Source organism: Dermacentor variabilis, chromosome 9, assembly GCF_050947875.1.
Source record: "Dermacentor variabilis isolate Ectoservices chromosome 9, ASM5094787v1, whole genome shotgun sequence".
NCBI lineage: Eukaryota > Metazoa > Arthropoda > Arachnida > Ixodida > Ixodidae > Dermacentor > Dermacentor variabilis.
In genome coordinates this window covers 151,356,436-151,369,854 of record NC_134576.1, presented here as the reverse complement: position 1 = coordinate 151,369,854, position 13,419 = coordinate 151,356,436, and the positions used below count along the sequence as shown (strand labels likewise).

Sequence of the window (13,419 nt, the reverse complement as noted above, 5' to 3'; positions counted from 1 at the left end):
CGACCACACCATCGTGGAAATCGGCATACCGGAACACAACGACACCAGCGTCAAAACACACAGATGGATAGACTGGGATGCCTTTCGAGACGCCAGAAGCCAGAAGAGCGACGGTGACGACGAGATCGAAGACATCGACTCGTGGACGGCCGAAATCACCAAGAGCGTACGCGACGCGACCAAAGAGATTTAAACGGGCGCGGAGATTGACAAAGTAGACAGCCGGCTTGCGCATCTCATCGAGGCCAAACAGTCGATACTAAATCGCTGGAAGAAACAACGGCTTAACCGCAAACTGAGAAAGAAGGTGGCGGAGCTGAACCGAGTGATCGAGGATCACTGCCGCGCTCTCTGCATGCAACAGTGGAACGAGATCTGCAACGCGGCAGACGGGCAGATGCATAGCGGGAAGACGTGGAACCTACTGCGGCACCTGCTCGACGAAACGAAGACCAAGTCACACCAAAGGGACAGCCTCGCCAAGCTCATACATCGGGCGGTCTCAGCACACGGCGTCGACGAAGTCACCAGGCGCATTAACGACAAATACCTGCCGACTACACCTACCGAACAACATGCGCCGTACAGCGGCCTGCCTAACGCGAACCTCGATCGTGACATCGACGTCGAGGAGGTACGCGCGGCCCTGCACGACCTCAACAGCCGGTCGGCAGCCGGCCCGGACCTCGTCACGAACAAGGCGCTCAAGAACCTCGATGACGGCTCGATTGAAAAGCTCGCACAATACTACAACAAGTGCTGGAGAGCGGGAGCGCTGCCAAAGCTGTGGAAGACAGCCAAGACCATCCTGATCCCCAAGCCGGGGAAGCCGCCGGACACGGATAACCTCCGGCCCATCTCGCTCACGTCCTGCGTGGGCAAGGTGCTGGAGCACGTCCTGCTCAACAGGTGGCAAGACTACCTGGAACGAGAAGGGCTGTACCCGGCCACTTTGATCGGCTTCAGACAGCATCTCAGCACGCAGGACGCGATGCTGCAGCTCAAACACCAAATCATCGATGATGGCGGCAGCGCCCGCGACAACAAAGCCATCCTAGGGCTCGACCTGCAGAGCGCCTTCGATAAGGTGAAACACTCGGCGATTCTGTCCCAAGTCTCCAAGCTCAACATGGGGGAAAGATCCTACAACTACATCAAGGACTTCCTCACGGACAGGACCGTCGAGCTACGAGCAGGCGACCTACAGACGCAAGAGAAGAAGCTCTGGAGCACCGGAACACCACAGGGATCGGTCATTTCGCCAATGCTGTTCAACCTGGTAATGATCGGAGTGGCCGAAAAGCTCGGGTGCATCGAAGACGTCAGGCACACCATCTACGCGGACGATATCACGATATGGGTGACCGGTGGCAGCGACGCCCACATCGAGGGCGCGCTGCAAGCCGCCGTCGACGCAATAGAAGACCAGCTGGAAGGCACCGGACTGAGATGTTCGCCGAGCAAATCGGAGCTTCTCATACTCCCACCTACCAAATACAGCAGAGGCAAGACTAGACAACGCGAAAACGAAAAAATCAGAATCGTGACCAAATCCGGCAACGTAATCCCCGAGGTCGGCAAAATTAGGATCCTAGGCATGGTCATCGAAAAGCACGGAAGGAACGGCGAAACCATCACCCGTCTCAAGGCAAAAACAGCCAACGCGATTCGACTCCTCAAACGAGTCACTTCCCGAAAGGCTGGCATGAGAGAGGAGAGCCTCATTAGGCTCGTCCAATCTTTCATCATCGGCCACGTCGCGTACGTTGCAGCCTACCACAGATGGCTGCAACACGAACGAAACAAAATCAACGTGCTCATCAGAAGAGCGTACAAGACAGCGCTGGGCCTGTTCGAGTCCACAAGCACGACCCGCTTGTTACAACTCGGGCTACACAATACGCTCGAAGAAATAGCCGAAGCGCAACGGACCTCTCAACTGGACCGGCTGTCCATGACCAAAGCCGGGAGGAAGATACTGGACGATCTGGGAATAAGACGCTCGAACGAGGTGGAGATGAAGCTCCCCGTCCCCGAAGAGGTCCGACGCCAGACCAGAATCGACCCCATACCGAGGAACATGAATCCCGAGTTCAACAAGGGAAGAAGAGCAGCGAGGGCCAAGGCTCTCATCGACCAGCATGTCAACGACGAACACGCGCGGTACGTGGACGCGGCCGAATACCAACGGAACGCCTTCGCAGCGGTCGTCACAGAGGCGTCAACCGGCGCCACGAGGACGGCAGCGAGCGTGAGAAGCACCGAAGCGGAGCAAGCGGAGGAGGTAGCCATCACCCTGGCCATGTAATGCAGTTCATGTAATGCATACCTATCTTTATAATGAGTACCTGATGCTCCTTGTTTGTTAGCTGTGCTTGATGTTGTGGGGGTTCCACTCTGCGTGCGGCTAGGGCTGAAGGCGAGCTCCGGATCTAGCCCCACGCAGTCGCTTTGTGTTACTCCCCAACCCGTAGCGCGGGAATCGCGGCTACGTTGGGTTCGAACGAATAAGGCAACCAGCGGCGTCAACTGTAAGAACGTTTATCGTTACCGACAATAAAGAACACTGGCAGAGGGACGTCCTCTCTGTAATAATAATAAATAGACTGGCCTCGTTGCCCGGGATAGTCAGGCAACGTGGTCACTCACGTGTTGCGGCAGGTACTCCAGTCCGGCAGGTTAGGGGTCCGGCCTCAGAGAGAGAGGGTCTCCCCCAGTCGCGCTGTTTTGTACCTTTTTACCTGGGCGACGGGAATATCCTCCTCGCCCGTCAGCTACCTGCCCGCGAGTCGGGGAGGAAGGGCGCGCGCACGTCGCGAGAACGAGGGAGAATCGGGAGAGGGCATAGTGCGCCTCTCCCCTGTCTATGCCGGCTCTCGACGCGACGGCGCGGGGGAAGATGGGCGCGTGTACTCCCCACAATGTAAAAATTTTACGTAGAAAAAAATATGTCGGTCTGTTGGTTATGGTGCTTATTACAAGCAACATTAGCCCGGCAGTCTGAGCCAGCAATTCAACCACCTGTTTATCTATTTCACTGTACAGGAATCTGCTATCACATGTCTGTGAGTCAGTGTCATGTAGATACTTCTTATAACCAAATACAGGTATAAACATGCTATTCTGGAAGTCACTTAGTTGAGAGTACAGTGCCTTGGCTGCAACTTATGATTATCAAAATTAGAATTCCACTGCACAGAAAAAACAAACAAGTGCAACAAAGTGGCCATAGCAAGCAGTGCTGACAAACTTCCACCAGCAAAATCCCTTATGTTGCTTGTTATTGCACCTTGTATACATATATGCGTTTGGGTGAGGGCAAAAAAGTTTGTAGTGTGTACATGTGCTCATCTTTGTCTAATAGTGCTTGCAAATTTGAAGTAATTAAAAGTTGCTGCCTGTGTGTCTCTATTCTTTAAAAAACCTAGCAAAATAAGCAAGGCTGAGTGTCATAAGTGTAAAAAATGCAAACTATTGTACTTCGTTTATAGAACTACGCTCAAGCAGCATGGCTGAAACGACACACAGAGAAACAAATACCACAGAACAAGCACTTGTTCTGTGGTATTTCTCTTTCTCTGTGTGTCATTGTTTCAGCCATGTTGTTTGAGCATAGTTCTAAAGATGAACCAACTAGCGCTCACCAAGATGTTACCAACTTCGTTTAAAAGGCATGAGGAACTCATCATGGTATGTGTGCTTGCTGACCTGTGCTGTGTCTCCGTACAGGTCATACTCTGGTTCCTGCTTGATCACCACCGGTGGGTTCCACATGTGCATGGAGCCCCGGTAGTTATCCATGGTTGTGCCTTCTCCGTTCATGCCCCTGCAATGCACATGAAAGTGGAGACCCCTACATATGGCAGGGCCCTTGATTTCAGTCACCAAGGCCAACACACAAGCATGGAAAATCTTGAGGAAAGAGCTCCGAGTACGTTTGACTCTAAACCAAAAGAATTCAAAAACCAAGAATAAATAAAAGTACCAAAAAGTTAAGCCAAAAGTATGCGGATGACTGCTTCTGCATTGTACAGACATTACAAGTCGACAACCTTCTCAGCCGCCTAAACACCATAGACCCTGACACATAGTTCATGTGTTAGCACAAAAAAAAGTCAAATCCTTCCCATTCCTCGTAGTACAAGTAAACGGAACAGGCGACTCTCTACTATAATCTGTCTACTGTAAACCGACCCATACAGGCCACTACCTCCCCTTCATTTCAAACCATCTGGCAAGCCACAAGGCATCAGTTATAAATACTTTATTAAAGGGAGCTGAAACTCACTGCATACTGATTGGACAGAAAAAGAAAAAAGAATAGTCCTCAACAAACTTGGAAGCAATGGCTACCCAAATTACTTCATTCAAATAACCAACCCTTTAGCCAAAGTAAACACCAAACTACAGAAACTACAACCCTTGAATGCCCCCCATCCCCACAAACGAACATCCCTCCCTTACTTTGAAGGTGCCAGCAAAGCTATCAGCCAAATATTGAAGAAAGAAGGCCTCAGCATCGCCCACAAACCATCGAACACATTAAATAGCTTTCTTCCAACATCGAAAGGCCATCTACCAAGAGAAAAAGCTCAAGGCATTGTTTGCAAGATCAACTGTGCCAACTGTCCAGCAACTTACATTGGGTAAACGAAAAATCTAAACAAAAAATCATGCAACACAAGAAAGACGTCAGGACTTCCTCTCAAGCATGCAGTGCCATTGTCATATACATTCAGAAGGTGCAAAACACAAGACTGCATTCCATGATGCCAAAGTTTTACAGACAGAGACAATCCCCCAAAAAAGGCTATTGCTACAGTCATGGCACATCCAGAACACGAAAAACATAAATAGTTCGAAGGGCAATGTCCCTACCATGTATGTAGGGACGCTGCCAAAATTGAGAAGCGACAAAAAAGAGGTGCAACAACCTGATCCACTCTTTGGCTCCCCATCCTGACAGTCAAGAATGCACCCTTTTCCAGTGAAACTCTTCCTCCATCCCCCTATAATGAAGGACATTTAAAAGCTGCAACATCAGTTGTGGAACACCTGAGGAAGGAGCTGAGTTGGCCTAAAACGTCAGGTATAAGAAATCCACCTTTTGGTTGGAGTCGCTCCTAAATTTCTGATATGAATAAGTTCTAACTATAATTTTGGGCCAGTTGCTACATGCCCCACTGGCCCAAATCACCTAAACAAAATATATTGGCATGCTTCATTTGTGTGCTTAACATTATTGTTTTCTAGGGTTGGTGGAATTGCCATGAGAGGTAAGCTTGCGCAACATGCGAGACTTTTTTCCACTGCATGACTCTTCATTGCAACCCTGAACACTGCTACAAATCTATGTCAGCCCGGGGCCTATGCAACGGTCGTTAGATGGTTTAAATGCACTGCACTGTATAATGATGGGCGAACTCAATCCCTGTTTTCACAAAGTGCTGCAACACAGAAGGTGAACAATATTCATGGCATGTTTCAGCTGTTTGTGACAAAGAATAGGCTACCTTTTCAGTGTCATTACTCGGCACTCACTGCTCTACTGCTTCCAGGAAGTCAGCTATGTGGGAACACGCCGCACCTTTCACCACACTTCCACTGGCTGACACCACTTTTTCCACATTGTATACATGATTTTCTTGATTCCCACAGTAGCTTCCCTTTTGCGATATTCTCAGGGGGTGCAAATAGTAGTCATTGAGACCGAATTGAATACGAATTTAATAGTGCCAGAAGCAAATCAAACAAGATACCTAATATTTTTTTTCCAATAGTTTGCAAATAATGTGCAGCCTTCTCACCATTATATAAAACAAATTTCATATCCTAGTGTTCATAACATTAGAAAATTTCTGTCATTGCGCTGGACAATATAAAGCATGCTTTATCAAAGGCACAAAGGGAGCATTAGGAACAACTAAACTGTTTATTTCAGGATTATGTTCAGTATTTCATTCCTTTGATATCTAAAAGGGTTGAAAATCGCAATTTTCAGGTAAGAATAGAAATACTACGCCAACAACAAAAGATGGAATGGCTGTAAGAAAGAAGGGTTGAACATAGAGAGTTGCTCTGTTTTGAAAACAAGTATTGGCAAAAGCTCAAAGTAATTAAAAATAAGTTTATGAAAATGAAGGAAAACATCTCATTGAGAAACTTGTGCCATTTATTAAAAGATGCCGAGACAAACTTTGCAGGGTGGTCATTCAATTCATGTGCTATATAATAGATGGGAAATTGGAGAGAAGATGCTGCTGCTGATTCGGCTTTTACTAACGATTTTACAAGCATACACAGAAAAGACACCAGCTATCTTCTGTCCTTTAATTAGAGGATTAGAGGATTAGATTACAATTAGAAGCAAACATCTGGTGTCATTTTCATGGAAGGCATCCTAAAGTTTATGTTAAATCTTGATATCCGAAGTCAGTAGAACCAAATGACATTCCCGATGCCTTCCTAAAATGGTATGCATAGTGATGTACTGTGTATTCGTGTTATGCACTAAAACTGTGAATGAGGGTGCTTTACCAGAGCACTGCCAGTGTCAAGGCTTTACGCAAAACAGATGACAAAACATTAATTCAAAATTATCAGCTAGTTTCACTAACCTCAACAACGTCCACTTCCTCAAGAACGTTCAGTACTCACAAGTGCATAGCATGGGTATTCAACCTCTCTTGTGGACGTCACTTGCCCCTCCTACACTACCCAAAGTTATGGGTCCCTACACCCAATTGCAGTGCTTGCCAAGTTATATTCAACCAGTACACAACTGGTCGAAACTATCCATGATTTCGTAGCCACATGTTACATGAAGAGAAACAAGTAGATAAGACTTTAATCGACTTTTGAAAGGCATATTTTACAACAAACTCCTTCACAGATTAAGTTATGTAATTAGAAATTAGATATTACTGTCTTGAATACATTTTGCTAAGAGGTGGTGCAAATATGGCAGCAGTGGGTTCACTGGATCGCCGCAGTTGCCTACATCAAAGGGGCTACGTCATGCAAAATGAGTGGTGTTTGGTCGTGCAGGGAGTGCAGAAAGATGAAAAAATTGCCAAACTCAGCCACCAAGGTGTTGTATTTAGAAGAAAATAGAAGAACGATACAATCGATGCGTGTACATCATCTTCCTTTTTTTATTGTCCCCACGCTACTTCCTTTTTTTTCCTCCATATATGACATTTCCTCAGCTGATAAAAAAAAAAAACTATCACTTGCATTTTCTTACCTCGAACGCTCTTCCATGGTGATGGGCCAGTTTGTTTTTTACGCCGTAAAGACGGCTCTCTACTTGATTCACTGTTATGCGTATGTGTTATCTCTTGCCATGACATAAATGGACAGTCAGCAGGCTTTTCAGCCGAAGACAACATGCTAACTTGAAGAGACTGGTTGGTTCGCGATAGAGCCCATTCTAAGAAACCAGAATGATTGGTCACAGCTTCTGAGTACATTGCTTGAAACCTGGAAGCACTCCATAGTCAGCCACATTCCAAAAGAAAGGACGCTGGTCTTCGTTGCTCAATAATCCTTTTGGGATCTGAAAAGCGTGAAGAAATCTTGTCGCGAACTGTAGGCTTTCCAACACGGATGTAGTCTCCGACGACAAATTGTCTTGCTCAAGCTCCACGATGTCTATCTGTGTAAAGATTTGAAGAAGCTTGTTTTTGTCTGACACGCTGAAGCAGCATTTTCAGTGCCTGTGCTTGATTTTCATGAAAAGAGTTATCCAGCAGGCCAACAATATTTAATCGCGTTCGTGGCGATCGTCCATGCGACAAAACGGTGGGTGCAACTCCCATTGTGGCCTGAAGTGCACAGCGGTAAATGCCCAAGTAATCTGTGACATCGACGTGAATATCACGCCGCTCATATATTGCCATCTGCACAACATACTTCAAAACTCTGTTGAACCTATCGACAAGACTGTTTGCTTGAAGGTGGTAGACAGACGAGAAACAATGGCATATGCCACATTCCTGAGGAAACTTCCTGAAGCGACGGATCGCGGTGCGGTGCTGCCCAATCTGAAGTGCAGAACTGCCTCCATTTGGCACTGCGTATTCTGTATGTGGTTGCCTATTGTTGAAACAAGGCAGCAGTTGCGTTCAAAGATTGCAATACCAAGAAGAGTAATTGTCGGCCATTTTTTTACTAGTGTAATGAAGCAGACACACTTCACGTTTCCGATAGCAGCTCGGAGACGATGACAACGACGATGACCCGTGCTATGATCAGCAAGAGAGCTCAGGCTGTTCACTGCTGCTAGGCTGCTGTTTATCTGCTGCTCCTCGCCTTTAATTAAACATCATTACATTTGGTGGAGATTGATGGAGTTCCTCAAGTCACCCTGGCGCTCCACAATCGTAAGTTGCCCACTGTCATCATGACTGATGCGACTTACACACCGACTGTACCCATGGCTGCCCCTGTCACTTGCGCCAGCATTCTCCATCAGTGCGACCCAGCCATCTTTCGTGGGACCAGAGAACATGATGTTGCAGACTGGCTGTCCTCCTATGAACGTGTAGGCGATCACAGTAAGTGGGACGACCAGTCTAAACTGAATAATGTCATATTTTGCCTTGCTGTCATTGCAAATTTATAGTTTAAGAATCACGAATCTGACATCTTGAGTTGGTCCACATTCAAGACACATTTCGCCAAAGTGTTTGGCCGCCCTGCTGTCCACAAGCTATGTGCCGAACTGCGTCTACGCCAGCGAGCACAGCAACCAGGCGAGGCTTTCCCCAGCTATATTGAGGATGTCTTGGATCTCTGCAGTCGTGTTAATCCAACGATGGCGGAGGACGAGAAGATTAATCACATTCTGAAGCTGTCACTTACCGCTGTCACCTATGCGTCGTCGGCCACCTACTGCCGAGGGAAACTGACTAGCGCAGTTCTGGAAACAAGAACTACAAGCTCGTCGGACTTTCTAAGGCCTCAAGTTTCACTACAGAATGTCACTGACATCCAGGTCGAGGGAGCATCCGCCCAAGCACTTATTGATACCTTGGCCGCCATTTCCATCATCCATAAAATCTTTTGTCACAAGCTGAAAAAAGTCATGACCTCTCCATCTGGCATGGCACTCTGCACTGCTAGCGCACAACGCATTCATCCTATACAGCTGTATGCACCCCCCATGTAGTCATCCAAGACGTTTTGTACATCATCAAGTTTATTGTGTTGCCCTCCTGTTCTCATGATCTCATCCTCGGGTGGGACTTCCTGTCACGTCATTGTGCCATCATTGATTGTTCTTGCGGGCAAGCGGCCCTTTCACCGCTATGTGTCTTGCCATCGGTCGGTGCCGACCTCAGTGTTCACAAAGTCTTCATTGATGATGATACTGATCGACCTCCGGAGACGTCGGCGCTTGTGACCTTGTCGTGTACTGCCGTGTCAGACTCAACTGTGCAGTTTACGCCATCTGACATGCTTGCTCACCGCAAGGAGTTATTTCTCCTGTTCGCGTCCTCACTGTTAGGTCTGAATCCGCTTTGATACCCATCTGTAATCTGCACCGGTATCCAGTGACCCTACTGCGTGGTGAAACCTTAGGATTTGTGCAAGCTGTCATGTGTAATGAAGACCTTGACGTTCACGATGGCGCCACCCGTTTGCATCTGGATGAGATAACTTCTATCTCATCAACACCACCTTCAGCAGTTTTCGACAACGCCATCACTGCAGACTTCTCGCCGTCTCATTGCACTCAACTTCTTACTCTACTGAACGAGTTCGTTTCTTCGTTCGACTGCAACGAACCATCCTTGGATCGCACGACAAGTGTCTCTCATACTATCGACACTGGTTCCCATGCCCCCTTGCAATAGTGTGCGTATTGCGTTTCCGCAGTAGGGCGCTGAGTTATCATGGAACAAGCGGACGACATGCTGCAGTGTGGTATCATTCAGCCTTCTCAAAGCCCATGGTCGTCACCTGTTGTTCAAGTGAGAAAAAAAGAACGCACCATTCGGTTGTGTATCGATTATCACCGCCTCAACAGGATTACAAAAAAAGGTATCTACCCACTACCTCGGATCAATGATGCTCTTAACTGTCTGCGAGGTGCCGAATACTTCTTGTCTTTAGATCTCCGCTTTGGCTATTGGAAGGTTGCCATAGCTGAGGCTGACCACCCAAAGACAGCTTTCATCACTTCTGATGACCTGTACGAGTTTAACGTTATGCCTTTCGGGCTCTGCAATGCTCCCGCTACCTTCGGGCGCTTGATTGATACTATCCTTCGCGGACACAAGTGGAAGACTTGTTTATGTTACCTGGATGACATAGTTGTTTTCTCACAGAATTTTCCGACACATCTCGCCCGTATGCATGACATCCTGACCTGTCTCACTTCAGCTGGCCTACAGCTCAACCTCAACAAGTGCCATTTCGCTGCACGAACATTTACTGTCTTTAACTGAAACACGGCATTTAATTGAAACACAGCATTAACTGAAACACGGCATCCTTCTTGATCCCGACAAGCTCCGCGCAGTTGCCGAGTTTCCAAAGCCCATATCTATCAAGGCCCTGGTCAGTTTCATAGGCCTGTGCTCTTATTTTCGACACTTCAGCGGAACTTTGCCTTTATTATCGCACCCTTGACGAAGTTGCTTACCGCAAGCAAAGGCATTTCCACGTGGTCATCAGCACGCGATGAATCCTTTGACAAGTTATGCGAGTTGCTGACTGCACCGAAGATTATTCACCATTATGACCTGACTGCGCCGACAGAGTTTCACACTGACGCCAGTGGTGTCGGCCTTGGTGAGGTCTTGCCCAACAAAAAGCCACAGCAGTGACAGCGGTGACAGCGGTGTACGCACGTTTTTACAATCATCCATTGCATTTTTCCGAGCGTAGCACCGAGGGATATTGAGAACTGCCGAGCACTGCTGAACGGCTGCCAAAACCACTATCTTATCTACGCATGCGAAAGAGCACGACGACTGACCACAAGCGACGACTGGCGGGCGACGCTTCAACACGTCCCGACATCTGGTCCTCGTATATCTGGCACCGCCCCATGGATCGGATTTTGGCAGCAGTGACAGCGGTGTACGCACGTTTTTACAAGCATCCATTGCATTTCCCCGAGTGTAGCACCGAGGGATATCGAGAACTGCCGAGCACTGCTGAATGGCTGCAGAAACCATTATCTTATCGACGTATGCGAAAGAGCACGACAATTGACCACAAGCAACGACTGGCGGACGACGCTTCAACTGGTCACGGCGTCTGGTCCTCATATATCTGGCACCGCCCCATGTATAAGCATTTTGGCAGCAGTGACAGCGGTGTACGCACATTTTTACAAGCATCCATTGCATTTTCCAGGTTGGTGCCCATGTTTTTGCATTGATCTGGCATAGCTAGTATAATATTTAGCCACTGTCGCTGCTGCCCTTTGCCCTTTCTTTCCTGTGTGTGTTTGTTGTACCTATCATGTCAAAAGAGTTCGCAAAGCTGTTGCAAGATTTTAAAGAAGAAATGAGAGCCGAGTGGAAAAGCACAAAAGATGCTGCCGAATGAAGCATGCGCACAGATGAACGAAAAATGCATGCAGAATTTGAAGAAATAAAATCTAGCTTGAATTATGTTAGCACAAGCCTCGATGGTGCAAGCCATTGACTTGACTTTGTTCTGAACGAGAACAAAGGTATTAAGAAGAAAAATGGTGCTCTCAAACTCAGGATCAACGCTCTCGAAAAAGATTTTGCTGACTGTCAAATAAACATGCTAAAACCGGAGCAATACTCGCAAAATCGAAACATTGAAATCAAGGGAATAGTAAAGGCAGGTGATGAAAACCTTGCACAGCTCCTGACGAAAGTTGGTGAAGCTATCGGAGAACCCATATCAGCCTGTGACGTCGATGTGTGCCACAGGGTGCAGACTAAAGAGAAAGATGAACCGAACATCATTGTCCAGTTTCAATGCCTCGAAAAACGTTACAAGGTTCTCAATATTGCTCGAAAAAAGAAGATAACAAACGCTACCATCAGATTGCAAAACGATGCTCCAATCTATATAAGTGAGCACTTGCGCCCGTCAATGAAAAAAATCCTGGGGATAAGAATTTCCCGAAAGCGCAAAAATGGTTGGAAGTTCGTTTGGACAAGGAATGGGAATATCTTTGCCCGTCGCACAGAGACGTCACCTATCATTGCTATCTGTCGCAAAAGTGATGTGGAAAAGATTAGCAGCACTTAACAATTGTGGTTTCAGAAGCAATCGATGATGTCTATTCGCAATGTTATGTCAGCTAGTTATATCGCCCCTGAAAACATTCAGCACGTTGTGAAATCAAGAAAAAAACAGCATTACTTTGTTCAAAGTGATGCACTTAAACGCACGGTCACTTCAACCAAAAAAGGATCACATCACTTTGTTGTAGGAATCATGTACCATAAACTTTGACCTTTTAATGTTCACATAAACGTAGTATGCTAGTGAGTCAGAACATTTCATGCTGCCGGGGTTCAACCATTTCTTTTTGAACTGCACGGAGAGTAAAAGAGGTCGCATTGCCATTCTAACAACACTAGAGTTTTGTGAAGTAATTGGAGCATATAGCCTTATCACAAAATACTACGAAGCCTTATGTATCAAGAAGGGTAGAAATGTATTCGCTGTTCTGTATCACCCTCCTAGCAGTTCTATGGCTCATTTCCTAACATTTATTGATCGTATTTTGCTATGAATGTTATGTATGAATGTAATGCTATGAATTATATGCTTACTGTCGGTGAAGATTTTAATATAGATGTCTTGAACTCAGTTACAAGTAATAAATTTTTATCAGTGCTTGAGTACAACTCTTTTAAACATGTCATTACTATGCCAACACGAGTTACTGAATCAACAATGTCGTTGCTGGACATGTTTGTTACCAATTCTATGACAGAAGAACGAATTTCAGGGGTGTTAAGTTGTGACATAAGCGATCACTTGCCTATATTTGTTTTCCTAAAAATGCACACCAACCCGGCATATGTGAAACCAGAGGAATTCACGTACCACTCAGTGACATCTGAAACATTGGAGCACTTTAGGCACCATATCAAGCAATTGGATTGGAATGATATTTTGACCGATGGAGATGCAAACAAGTCGTATAATAACTTTATAACAACATTTAAAGGACTTTACTTTGAATCGTTTCCTCTTAAGACATATCACAGACCAAACAAATTATGGAAACCATGGATAAACTATCTCAAGCGACAGATAAACCATAAAGACAAGCTTTACCAGCAGTTCATTAAAACACGCAATGCAGACTTATGGGCCGAATACAATACTGTAGAAATAAGTTGAGAAAAGAAAAATAAAGGGCAAAAAGGGACTGCTACTACCACATCATCGATCCACAACTTCCAGAGC

At 46.4% G+C, this 13,419-nt stretch overlaps 1 protein-coding gene across 5 annotated transcripts in view; it reads right to left on the bottom strand.

The window, feature by feature from the left end:
• Positions 1–13,419, bottom strand: part of LOC142557839 (uncharacterized) — a 265,220-nt gene that overhangs the window by 190,616 nt on the left and 61,185 nt on the right. For 4 of the 5 annotated variants that reach the window (XM_075670036.1, XM_075670038.1, XM_075670037.1 and 1 more), the window contains one exon: positions 3,709–3,826. The exons of the other annotated variant lie outside the window; for it this stretch is intronic. In XM_075670036.1, the coding sequence (XP_075526151.1) occupies positions 3,709–3,822 (114 nt within the window). In that variant the 5' untranslated portion in view covers positions 3,823–3,826. The remainder of the gene's footprint in view (positions 1–3,708; positions 3,827–13,419) is intronic. 5 annotated transcript variants of the gene reach the window in all.